This window comes from Oryx dammah, unplaced genomic scaffold, assembly GCF_014754425.2.
Source record: "Oryx dammah isolate SB20612 unplaced genomic scaffold, SCBI_Odam_1.1 HiC_scaffold_4, whole genome shotgun sequence".
Lineage (NCBI taxonomy): Eukaryota > Metazoa > Chordata > Mammalia > Artiodactyla > Bovidae > Oryx > Oryx dammah.
Genome location: NW_024070188.1, coordinates 88922808 through 88935330, shown reverse-complemented (window position 1 = coordinate 88935330; position 12523 = coordinate 88922808). Strand labels below are relative to the sequence as shown.

The 12523-nt window shown below is 48.5% G+C and overlaps 1 protein-coding gene across 5 annotated transcripts in view; it reads right to left on the bottom strand.

Annotated features, from left to right (window-relative positions):
* AFDN (afadin, adherens junction formation factor) overlaps positions 1–12523 on the bottom strand; it is an 80851-nt gene that overhangs the window by 58028 nt on the left and 10300 nt on the right. For all 5 annotated transcript variants that reach the window (XM_040239192.1, XM_040239195.1, XM_040239196.1 and 2 more), the window contains exons 6-8: positions 9020–9177; positions 3680–3791; positions 2240–2407 (exon numbers count right to left, since the gene is read on the bottom strand). In XM_040239192.1, the coding sequence (XP_040095126.1) occupies positions 2240–2407; positions 3680–3791; positions 9020–9177 (438 nt within the window). The remainder of the gene's footprint in view (positions 1–2239; positions 2408–3679; positions 3792–9019; positions 9178–12523) is intronic.

The window sequence follows — 12523 nt, the reverse complement described above, 5'->3', positions numbered from 1 at the left end:
GATTGCTTCTGCCCAGAGAAGAACATGACTCGCTACCCCCGTCCCTCCAAAAGACAGCGGAAGCATCCACCCACATCTCAGAAGCCTGGACAACCCCTGCGGGCCTCAGCTCCCCCCACCCCTGCCGAGGACACGTGCTGGCTGACACGCAGCGATGCGGTCCTCAGCCCTGACCGGCAAACACCCTCTCACTCCGCATGCAGACCGTGCTCAGCACGCAGCGGCCACACCAGCAGGCCTGGGGGGCTCTGGGGTGAGAAGCCCGTGGCAGGCACTGGGCCTGCCTCTGTGACCCCCGAGTGTGGCCTCCATGACAGAGAGGCTCCCCTGCGGCCCCGCACCTGGCAGGGCGGCAGACCCCCGGGCGCACGACGCCCGCCCGCTCAGACTGAGACCGCAAATCACACGAGGGCAGCGAGACCTCTGGCCCCTCCGCACCCGCTGCCCAGGCGTGGGCGGCAGCTCCGTGACCTTGACTGGAGGGGGCAGGGGCCATGTGTGATGCACGCTGCCAGGGTCCAGTGGCAAGCAGGACACAGCAGGCATCCGCGCAGGATCCCCCATCCGTCCCTCTACATCTGTGAAACAGTTCTATGCAGTTTACAACCTGCGAGACGCTAAGTGTGAGATAAGCAGTCAAAACAGCACTTCTCGCCGAAACCTGAGTCCCAAGGTCGGGGGTTTAATCTGACTTGCTGCCATTCCACCTCCAAGGCCCAGAACAGCGTCTGCCACCTAAGAAGCACTTGGGGAGCACTCGTCATCCTATCTCTGCTACCACTCAAGTCAACTTGCTGTTCTTCATTTCAAAACTATTCTATGTCAGCTGCTGTGTATGAAGTCTCTATGGGCTAATACTACTATCTTCAAACATTTTGGTTTGGGAGAAAATAATCATTAATTTCCAGCACGTAATGCAAACTTTTAAAGGACAGACCCAATGCCCAAAGACCAAGTCTCAAAACCGACGGCCGTCTCCCAGCCACCGTGCACTGCTCCTGAGGCTGAGCGCCAACCCTCACACCCGGACGCAGACACGCCAGGCTTCCAAACCGAAGTGCGCGTGAACTTTTCAGCCAGAGAAGTCAGAGACAGAGCAATACTCACATTTCCCCACAGACAGCTGATCGATTTTCAAACAACCTTCAGACATGGAAGCTACTGCCTGTAGCACAGGGCCGCAGACTATAAACTACACTGTCAGCCAAAGCAGCAGCCATTTAGCTATATCAGCAGCACACCACCCAGCGGACGCCCTGGACCACAGGGACCACGGCCCATCATCAGTAGTGAGCCATAATTTTGTAAGCAAAAATAAATAGTCAGGAGTCAAAGAGCAAAACATACTTCCTGCCCAAGGATCCATAGGCTATCTCCATAACAGTTTGCTTCCAGCTAACCTTTTCTAGGATTACTTGCTAAGCTTTATTTAAAAGAAACTCTGGGTGGGAAGGTCAACTCTGCTCTTGATAGCATTTTACGGTACAGGTCTCACGGCACCATTTTAACCAAATAAACAGAAATGACGCAGTTCAGCTGAATGACACACGTGTCACACACTTATCAAGTATGTAAGCAGATTAAGTACATTATATAACAATGTGTGTGTATAAGACATTCTAAGAAAGTCAGTGTATTTCTCTACCTGGTGGCTAACTTGTAACAACAGCTTTAGCTTAAGAGAGCACAACACACACGCAGTCTAGAAGGCTGACCCGATGTACACTCAGTCTATCATCACTTAAACCTATGCACATAGTGTTCCTCTGACGCATGGCTTCTTGGATAGACAGCTACGTTTACAGAAATTCTCTAGGACGCTCGTACACTGAGCGACAGTGTGACACACACACACACTTGCCTCTAGAAAGTCTGTCCTGAGAAAAGTACATCTCGGTTTCCTGGTTTTTAGTAGCTTAAGTATTTTACAAGTTTATTTTGGGAAAAAAAATTTTTTAAGGGAGTAGATTGTTTAAACGTCTCAAAAACTCTCTGTATTCACTACTTAAGATTTTGTTTTTCAATATCCATTTTTGTGCATGTTTAGTTTATTCTTATGCATGAGTATACACATCCTATGATCTTAAGGCTTTGTTTTTTAATAAATACCATCTTATGATGGCTACTTAAAAAAATTATAAATAAATAAATGGTCTTTAAAAAAAAAAAAAAAAGGATGTCAACCAAAACAGGCTATCTGAGTAAGGTTCACCAGAGCACCCAGTGTGGCCCTGCTCACCCGGGCTCAGCTCCACGAGGTAGGGCAGCTTCTCGGGAGGCAGGGCAGAGCCGTAGGCCGACCCGTCAGCTCTCTCCTTCCCCTGCAGGGGTTTCCCGTCCGTGTGCTTCTTACTTTTCTTTGGGATGTGGTCTGGCGGCCTCCTCTTCAACTGAAAGACTAAAATCCCTAGAACAGAAACACTAAATTATCAACCGACTCAAGTGAATGTTGATGGACAGCTGACTGACCATCAGCTGCTCAAGGTTCATCAGGAAAAGGCAATTAAACGTCTCCCAAGGTGGCTCCAGTGGCCAAGAGTCCACCTGCCAATCCGGGAGACGCAGGAAGCCTGGGCTGAGCTGGGCTGGGAAGGTCCCCGGAGGAGGAAACAGCACCCACTCCAGTACCCTTGCCTGGAGAATCCCATGGAGAGCGGAGCCTGGGGGACTACAGTCCACAGGGGTGCAAAGAGGTGGACACAACTGAGGCAACTTAGCATCGCACACCATTGCCCAAGGCATAATCAAGAGAAGCTCACGCAATTTAATTTTGTGTTCTTGAAAACTCTTGTAAGCAATTTCCCCAAAGCATTTTAAATTAACAATTATGCAAACACACTATACGCTTGAAAAACAACCTATTTCAGAATAAACGCTTCTACTGGCAAACGACCCTCTGATCAATATGGCCATACGCACATGCAGTGACACAGGCTCACGTTCATACACAGGCACATATAGTCTTAATTCAACTGAATTAGGTCACAATTAAGAGCAATTTGACTTTAATAAAGTTTAACTTCATACTGTCCAGAAAAAGTACGAAGCAAGTGCACATACATTCAAATATGTCAGGGTTACCACTGGCAGTAAGTTTTCACATCTTCGTCAATGCCAAGGCCCTCCACTGAGCAAGTGAGCTTAAGTAGCATTTCTGAAAGCAAGAAAACTGTTCCCTCGTCACAAACGCCACCTTTATGCGCTCACCACTCTGAAATAATCAGGAGAAACTGTCTGAGCAGTGGAAAGTCTGGATTCCTTATAAAAAATGACTAAAGGATTAGACAGTATTCAGGGTTGAAGGTCACCTTCCCTATTACGACAAGCCTGTCCAAACGTCACCAGTCCGTCTGGTCAGCAGGGAAAGAACCAGGTGCCAACAGGTGACAGCCCCTCATGACCTGACAAAATGCTCTGGTCTGGCTTCTGCAGGACACAGCGGCCCTGCTGCCACGTGACAGTCTGTGCCAAGCCTCCTGCCAGACCCCCTGGCACAGAGCGGCCTCAGGAAGAGGGGACCAGCTAGGAGCCCCCAGCAAGCCCACGAGGCGGCGGAAGATGGCCCAGCACACAGTCCTCAAGAGACACTGCCACGCACACCTGCCTCTTCCGGCAGGTTAGACCCTAACCTATCCCATATCCCGGAGCTAATTCCTTAACAAATACAACCTCTCTTTACCTCTGTCACTCGGCCATTCCCTGAAGATCTGTAAAGGACACTCGTCATCATCAAGGATAACTTCTTTAGCACCTTTTTCATCAGAATGCTGGGCTCCAGGAGGAAGCATGACCTAAGAGGAAATAAGAATTAACTGTGACTACACCCAAAAAGTGAATCAGCGGGTGTTTAAAAGAATGTTTTGTTTTTGAGGAAATAAAAAAAAAAAGTCACTGTAGAACTGAATTGTTTAAACACTATAAACAGTCCTGAAAAACAGGGACAAAAGTGAGGGAAAAGCTTCCAATAAAAACCTCGGCCAGCTGACCAGACCGCCGTTACTGGCCTGGCCCTCTGTCCGCCCTGAACGCTAGTTGAGTCTGCTCCCCAACATGCTCTGTCGGCAGCCTGCCTGCGGTGCTCGACCTGTGAGGAGGTCCTTAGAGAAAGAGGACGGCGTCACCGCAGACCCGCTGGCCCACAGCCTACCTCCCACTGTCACACTGGTGTTAAGAAGGCAGTTTCATCTCACACGTCCTCTGCAGGAAAACCATCGCAGAGCAGCAGAAGCGACCAGCTTTCCTTTCCTTACAAAATTCATTTTCTGATTAAGTTATAATCAGATAGTTCAGATGCAGTACACGGCCATTCATCGAACAAGGGCTTTAAGATACTGCACGCACGATACTCACACATCTGTAGCACTGTATTACTTTTTATTCTATTTTAAAGGCAAGCAATTTTCTTAATCATTGGAAGAAAAACTCCGTGACAGAGAGAAAAGAGCCAGTGACTAGGGCCCAGTCTCCAATGCACTGCTGAGTTCCAGCCCATCTCTCAACACCAACCCGCACACGACTACAGAAAACAAAGCGTTACTGGCACCTGGAGATTATTTTCAAACTTGAGTTATATTCAATAAAGTTATAACAGACATTATGCCCAATTACATCATATGTGCATATACCAAGTGGCTTGGACGTCTACAGAACCATATAACTTCTCTCTACACTGCTACAAATTACCCTAAAAAGACGTTTATTATTAATACGACACACCCTTACGCTAAAGTAACTGATATTTCCTCACGGTGTCTTGTACTAAACGTTGCATCCTGGGCTTGGAACGCATGCTGCTCCAGGGTCTGACTTGCTCTCGTCTCCTCGGTCTCACACTCTGCCATGCAGCCTCAGAGAGCAAGTCCCTCGGAACTTCTCCGGATTCTCCGCCAGGCCACGAGACCCCACGCTGCACTGTGCCTGCAACACCCCTCCCAACTTCGGGGTCCAGCGAGCGCCCCCCTCACCCCTTGGCTCGGGGACAACTCCCCCAGGGAGCTTTCCCCGACCTCCGCGGTCGGCGCAGACCGCATGCCTGTATTTCTCATTCTCGGCCTGTCTCCCTTTACTGTGAACTCTTTTGAAGGTAGGTCTCAGCTTTGACCTAACACAGTATCTAACACAGTTAGCACAGTACCTAACAAAGAAGCGGAACCCACCTATGCACTGAATAACTCACTGAAGAGACAGAATAGGTGAGTGAATGAGTATGAAAGAGCTTCGTATCACATGATCAGTGAGATGGCAAGAAAGCAAAGGATTTCTATCTCAAGGATAAAAACAATTATCAACCCCTAACTCATTTTGCCTAAACTAGCAGGGAAAAAAAGAAAAAAATGCTCAAAAACACAGTATTTAGAACAAAACCCCCAAACTACGTGACCCTCAAAAGAATCATCAAATGATTTCAAAGAGACTGTCAGAAAAAGCCCAAAGAAAGTATTTTATAACTTCATGACTCTGACTAAGGTGCTCTTTCGTTTTCTCATTTTCATCAATAAAATCAGGCGGAAATTAAGGAAAATACACATTATGAAGTCTCCTACCACACAGTCTCTCAAACGCAGCTTCGAGGAACTGAGAATCACTGAACAGACTTACACACAGGACAAACACCCCCCTGGCAGACCTCTGGGCCTCAGCGCCAAGAGGCAGGTGGCGGTGGCCGAGCTGCAGCCTCGGGGGCACAGCCTCAGAGGCCCAGGTGGGAAAGGGTCAGGCCCCTGTTCGGCAGTGCAGCCTCTATTCACACCACTGCTTTGCTGTTTTCATCCTCAGACACTTTCCACAGTGGTTATTAACTGGAAGTATGAGGAAAATGGACCCAAAAAACCCACATCCTTCAGGTCTGGGAGACACACTAGTGTTCTTTCTTGGACAACCTCTCTCTCCACTTCCTATTGCTTTCTGTGCCTGACCCTCCGTCAGGAGACCTTAAATCTCCCCATCTCCTGCCTTTCTGTCCTCTGCCGATGTCCTTCGCATCCCCTTCCAGCCCTCCTGCTAACACTTCGCCCTCTGGCCCTTCTCTGCAGGCTCCTCCCACAGCACTCTGGTCCATTCCCCCAAGCACCAGCCCAGCCCTTCTGTCTCAAGTCTCGGCTTTTGAACACTTCCATCTGCTTTGTCTCTTTTATCTCAGGTTCTCTCATCTGCTTGGGTTGGTCTGTCTGTCACTTTAAAGGCATTTTCCAGCATCTGTTGAGTCCGGGTCATCCTCTCACACTGACAGCGAGCCCAGGGAGAGCGGGTGGTTCTGGTGAGGGTGCCCACTAGTGAGCCAGGACGTCCGCAGGTCAGAGTTCATTCAGGCTGCTCCTCCCTGAGAGACGGCGCCGTCTGGAAGGAATCGTTCATCTTCTGGCTGTTGGGACTCGGGGCACAGCCTCCCTCCATCCTCCTGCTTGTGGTGAAGCCCTTGCTATACCAGGACCCTCAACCCCGCAGTGCAACTACGGCCTTCAGGAGGGGGAGGGACAGGGCAGCCAGAACGGGGCAGGTAGGCTGGTGGAGGCTACTCCCTTAAACAACTCTCGGGACAGCCGGTTTTCAGTGCTGCCAAGGAGTGCTGGAGCCCCGTACTCCTCGGTCCTCTGGGCTGAGACCCAGGCCCCTCTGCAGGTGGCTTCCAGCCCAGCAAGTCAGACACGTCTCCTACAGGTCTTGCATTCATGTCTACAGCCACACCACACTGAAAGCGCCTGGTCTCGGGAGCTAACTAAGCAGGGTCGGACCTGGTTAGTACTTGGATGGGAGGACTGCGTTCACAACTCTTGCCATCTCTTCTCTCGTGCCCTTTGTTCTTGGGCATTTACACAGGGTTTTTTATTCCTTTATTGTCATCTCAATGGAATAAAAACATCTGTCTTCTCATCTATTTTCAGCTGAAAATTGGGCTTTACTCATAAAATTATCGATCTAGCAAATGGTTTTTCCAACAGAATATAAATTCTCAGCTTTACAACAAAAAGAAAAAGCCATAAAACTCAAGCAAGGCCTCTTATTTAACTCCCTCTGTAACAACACTACCAGCACCGCTGAGAGCTCAGAGCAGACAGCACTCAGCTCACAGCTTGAAAGACTGAACACTGCTACGGTTCTGAGTTGTCTACACAGTCAGTGCAAACCCACCCACAATTCCAGCAGGTTTTATGTAGAAACTGGTAAGTTGATTCTAAAACTTACGTGTAAATGCAAATAAGCTGGAATAACCAAAGCAATTTATTAAAGTAAAAGGAAAAAGTGCAATAGGGACTTTATATGATTTTAAAAGACTTACTGTAATCTACAGTAATCAATATAGCTTGATACTGGCAAAAAGATACAAGACATGTAAATGAAACACCAGATTCCAGAAATTAGAACCAAAAATATATATGGCCAACTGATTTTCCACAAAGGTACCAAAGCACAGAGGGAAAAAAGAAAGCCTCTGTAACAAATGGCACTGGGTCCCCTGGGTGTCTGCACAGAAGCGACTCTAACCTCATACCACACACAGATACTACCTTGAAACGGAACATACAGCCCCAATGTAAGACCTAAAGCTATGACACTCCTAAAATAAAATACCGGTAAAAGTGTTCACAACTTTGGAGGAAACAAATTCTCATATAGAATAAAAAAAAGCATAGAATGCTAAAATAGAATTACCAAGTTAGACTTTAACAATTTTAATCACTGAAAGATACCACTTTAAAAATGAAAAGGCAAGCCAAGCCACAGACTGGGAAAAAACATTCACAGCCTGTGTATCACACGTAGGACTTAATATATATATATAGATCATCAGGGAAATGTAAGATTTTTCCACAATGAGATACGACGACACACATCAGAATGATGAACCAGGTAAGACGATCGACCAAACGAGAGATGAGTGCAGAGAGCACAACGGGGTCTCTCGTCTACGTGTGGGGAGCTGTAAGTGGTGCAGCCACGCTGGGCACGCACACATGTGCCTCCTGCGGGACTGAGCCCTCTCCTGAGTCTTTACTCAAGAAAAGAAGTACTTCTACGAGAAGACCTGCAACGTATGCTCACAGCGGTTTTACTGTAGGAGTTAAAAAATGAAAACTGGAAACAATGCAAATTCCATCAACAGGTGATGGATGAACAAGCTACGACACACTCACATAATGAAACTCACAGTAGAAAGAGGCACAAGGGAGCTTCTGAGGGTGTCACTGTGCTGACTGGCCAAAACTGACGGCGCTGTAGACTTTAATACATGTAACATATCGTACTTAAATCATTCCTAAATAATCTTGTGGGAGGAGGAACTAAGACTGCCGTGGTTTGATTATTTATCAATTGCTGAGATGAAAGAAAGGAGGACACCTTTTAAAATCTACTTTCAATGAGATTCTGACAGAAATAATGGTTACAAAGAAGCTAATACCTACTTGGGACTGACTTAAAGGTGAAATAAATCGATTTACCAGAAAGTTTGTCTTACAAGAGAAAAATCTGCTTGATTTTACTCAGTGTGACCAAATCAATTTTGGGGTATAAAATTTCACTGTTATTTCTTGAGAACTCGGGTCAAAGACACAACCTTCATCTCCAAGAAATTATGGATGGCAACTAAGTCTATCAACCAAATGTTGGTTAGTGACAAATAGCAAACCAAGATTCATTTAAATGTTGAGTTGTTACATTAAGAAAACAATCACTAAAGCGTATTTTACTAAAATAAAATTGTTATCTATTAGTATACATGCTAAATAAAAATTAGAAGGGTACGTATGAAAACATAAATAGCGCTTATCCTTTGGTATTAGAACTACAGAGAATTTTTATCTTCTTTGATTTTTTTATACTTTGTTTAAAACCAACAGAAACACAAGCTACTTTTGTAATGGAGGGAGGATGTTGTCTTTTATACATATGCCCATGGTCTCAGTTTACCAGATTCTAACGATACAGCAGGGAGAAAGTCAGCCCACGTCCAACTCCCATGTAAAGCACGTCTGCCCACGTGAGCGCCACGTCCGGGCCCGCGTGGCCTGGGGGCACTCACACGGGCAATGCAGTAGTCCCTGGGGTTCTCCTTCTCCAGGCCGTACTTCTCCAAGGCTTCAGCCACAGCGAAGTCCGCGGGGTCTGTGGTGGACAGCAGGATCGTCTTGTAGGGAATATTTGGTTTTAAACTATCTGCGTAAATTCTCAATGTTCCACCTGAAAAAAAAAGTTTGACATCTTTAAGCACAACTTTTATTTTACTCCAACGACAGAGAGCTGTACACAAATAGCAGCCCCACTTCCTGTTAAACAACACAGGTGGCAGGGCCATGCCGGCCAAGCGACCCTTCGCCAGCGTGGATGAGCGCCAGTTCTGTGTGGGGAGGCTGCGTGTGTCCTCTCCTCGAGCCCACGGCGCCTTCAGATCTGCTCTCGGTGAAGGATGGAAGAGAGCGTCCTGAGCCCTGCCCCTTCTCCACCTGCCTCCCCATGTCCTCACCTGCACCAAGCTAGACACCGACCTTCCCCAGTTCCTCCACTTCCTGACCAGCAACCTGAAACTTGTCCCTTCTCCCTGTGAACTAGGGCAGAGCCATTTGGACACCCCGAGGTTTTCTTCCTTGTACGTTTCTCTTTAATGGACTCTTTTTATGTTGTATTATAACATTTTTGGTGTCATAATTTGCTTTCTACTTACAAGATTTTTAAGCCCTACAATTTTAAGTCTAGATGAAAGACTCCTGGGGCAGGTGTGCAAGTCAGGCAAGGCACCACGTTCCCATGCCAAGTGGGACCTGGAGGCGGGGGGCACATTTCCTTTGACTTCTTTGTCCCACCTTTAAGTTAAAGAGTGAGAATAAGGATCTGTGCACCTTGACGCAAACCTATAAACTTCTGTGACTCCCACGTCCACTGAATTCTAATGCAGTTATTCTGGATACTGAATGCTTCTTACACCCTTTGTACACAAGTCTGGCACACACTGCCTCATGACAGCCTGACACCAGTAAAATAATGCTGGTCTCCTAAGATAATCAGCAAGTCCAGGCTAGCATTAGAATGCAGACCTGCTGACATAGGCCAGGAGGGAAGCCATCTACAGACTCACAGGGACGAAGCCCCCCCCCCCCCAGCTCAACAATAAGGACACAGCCCAGACCAGTCACTGTCACAGGCTCCCAACAGCCTGTAAAGGGTAGAAATTAAGGGGAGAAAACTAACAAGAAGGGGAAGTAAAACAGGTAGATCTTTTAGAATGTGTCTGAACTTAAACGACTGCTGGTTTAACACAAGTAGATGCAGACCAGTGTATATGGATCCATAGCGTCCACAAAACCTACAATAAACACAAGACCTCCGAAGAAGGAAACACAAGAATACCACTCAAGAAAATCAACAAAACGCAAGGAAAGGAACAAAGACACAAACAGAGAAACTACGTCCACCAGCAGAAAACAAGTAATGAGTAAGCACACACCTACTAGTAATTACTTCAAATGTCAACAGACTTAAAGGATACAATCAAAACACACAGGACAGCTGATTAGATAAAAACAAGAACCATCTACACACTGCTTATAAGAAACTTCCCTCAGAGCTAAAGACACAAACTGACTGAAAGTGAGGGGACAGAAAGAGACAATTCATGCAAACAAACGACAAGAAAGGGGGCAGCAATGATGAAGGGGCACAAATGCACGATGCTGACGCACGCACTCACACGCGTGTGCCTGCACGTGAGCCCTGACTGTATGCAGCTGAGCGGAACAGGCATGGGGAGAGGGCCTGATGGTGACACAGCAGCACCAGGGAGCCTACCACTCAGCTCATCCAGGGACAGGTCAACAGACGGACAAATGGATACAGTCTGATTTAAGAGCTTTTCACTGTAAAAGCACAATACCACAGAATCAGCACAACCGCAACACACGTCTCCCTAATCTCTGAGGAGGGAGAGACAGGAGAGAAGCTAACATTTTAAAACTCCTGCTGGCAACTATAACCCGTCTATGTAAACACACGTTTCAGTTGTAAAGCTAAGGGAGGATCGCTCCCCTATTGGGAAGATGTACAATGCGTGGCCCACAGAGCAGAAGGATCCAGGGCAGCACGCGCGGCTCCGAGGCTGTTCACAGGAAGCTTAAGTGGAAGGGCTGACCCCCACGGGCATTCTGAAGTCACTCACACTTGGGAGGCATCAGAGAGTAAACACACCTGCATGCTAAAAATACTCTCCAAGGTGCAGAGCCAGAGCCTGCTACAAGTGACGACTTCTGAGCCGCTGCGAAGGGAGTCGGACAGTGTGTGTGAGCTCCTCACGAGAACCTGGGGACCACCCTGAGGCTAAGAGGACGGCAGAACGGCAGACTCTGCGCTCCTCTCTTCCCGCCACGACATCACACCAACCCAGCAGACACGGAGACTACAGGGATACATTTCTCTAGGTTACTTATTAGAAACAAACCGACAGAGCTTCAGCGCACCCTAGCTGACCGTCTCAGTGTTAACACCAACAGCTGCTCTCCCAGCACGCTCTGGTTTCTCAGGCTTCCTGGAAGCTTGCACAGGCGGCTGGACCGCAACCATCCCTCGAGCAGAGGAGCCTTCCTCTCCTGGGTGTTCGCGTCTCTCCTCCTCACCCTCCAGAGGCCTGGCCTGCTCCCTCTGTCTGCTCCTCAGCAGCGGCCTTCATTCCCGGTCTGTATTGCCTGCACCGTCTCTTCCATGCCCGGTGACACCGCTGACTGGTTCTCAGTCACCGAGCCGGCCGCTCCTCCCAAGACCCACGAGCGAACGCGGGCTTCCCCTCCAGACGCCCCTTCACCCCACAGACCCACAGCCACCCAGCTGAAGACAGGGTGGCACCCTGAAGGGCCCCCTCCTGAGAACGCCCGCCAGCTGCCGGCGCCCTTCCTCCCCTCTCCGTACGGCCGCCGTCAGGGCCGCACTCGGGCGCCTGCTCCCGCCGCAGCCCCTCACGTGGACCCGCTACTCCGCTCTCAGAGCAGCCGCCGGATCTGGGGCCTGGGCTAGACTGGAAGCTTCTACTGATAAGCCCCGAGCTTGCACTTTTCCGACATTTTCCCTAAAACCCTTACGTTTTTCCTTCCTCATCTCCGTAGTTCCTCTCTTCTCCCTCCTCCTCTTCCAGGGCATATATTTTAAAGTCATTTCAAATCCCGCTGGAACAAGACAGGCTAGGTCTCAAAAGCCACCTATTAGATCATTCATAGGGTAAGAAGGCTCTCAGCACCCTAGTTTCTTGAGTCACCGACACTACAATTCCCATGAAACACAGAACGAAGACTCAGCTCCTAAGAGTCCAGGGAAGGCCGCCGCCGCCCGCCGCCGGGGCACCTCGACGTGGTCCTGCCGGAGCCAGAGCTGACGGCCCCCCGGGCGGGCATTTTCAGGAAACGCCGCATCGGTGACCCAGCCTTCTGATGCAGAGGCTTTCGGAAACAAACGGTTCTTTCCTAACAAGGGAAACTACTGAAGAGCTAACTTGGGACTTTACCACACTTATTCACACGCGTCAGGCGCGTCCCCAGACGGCAGCACT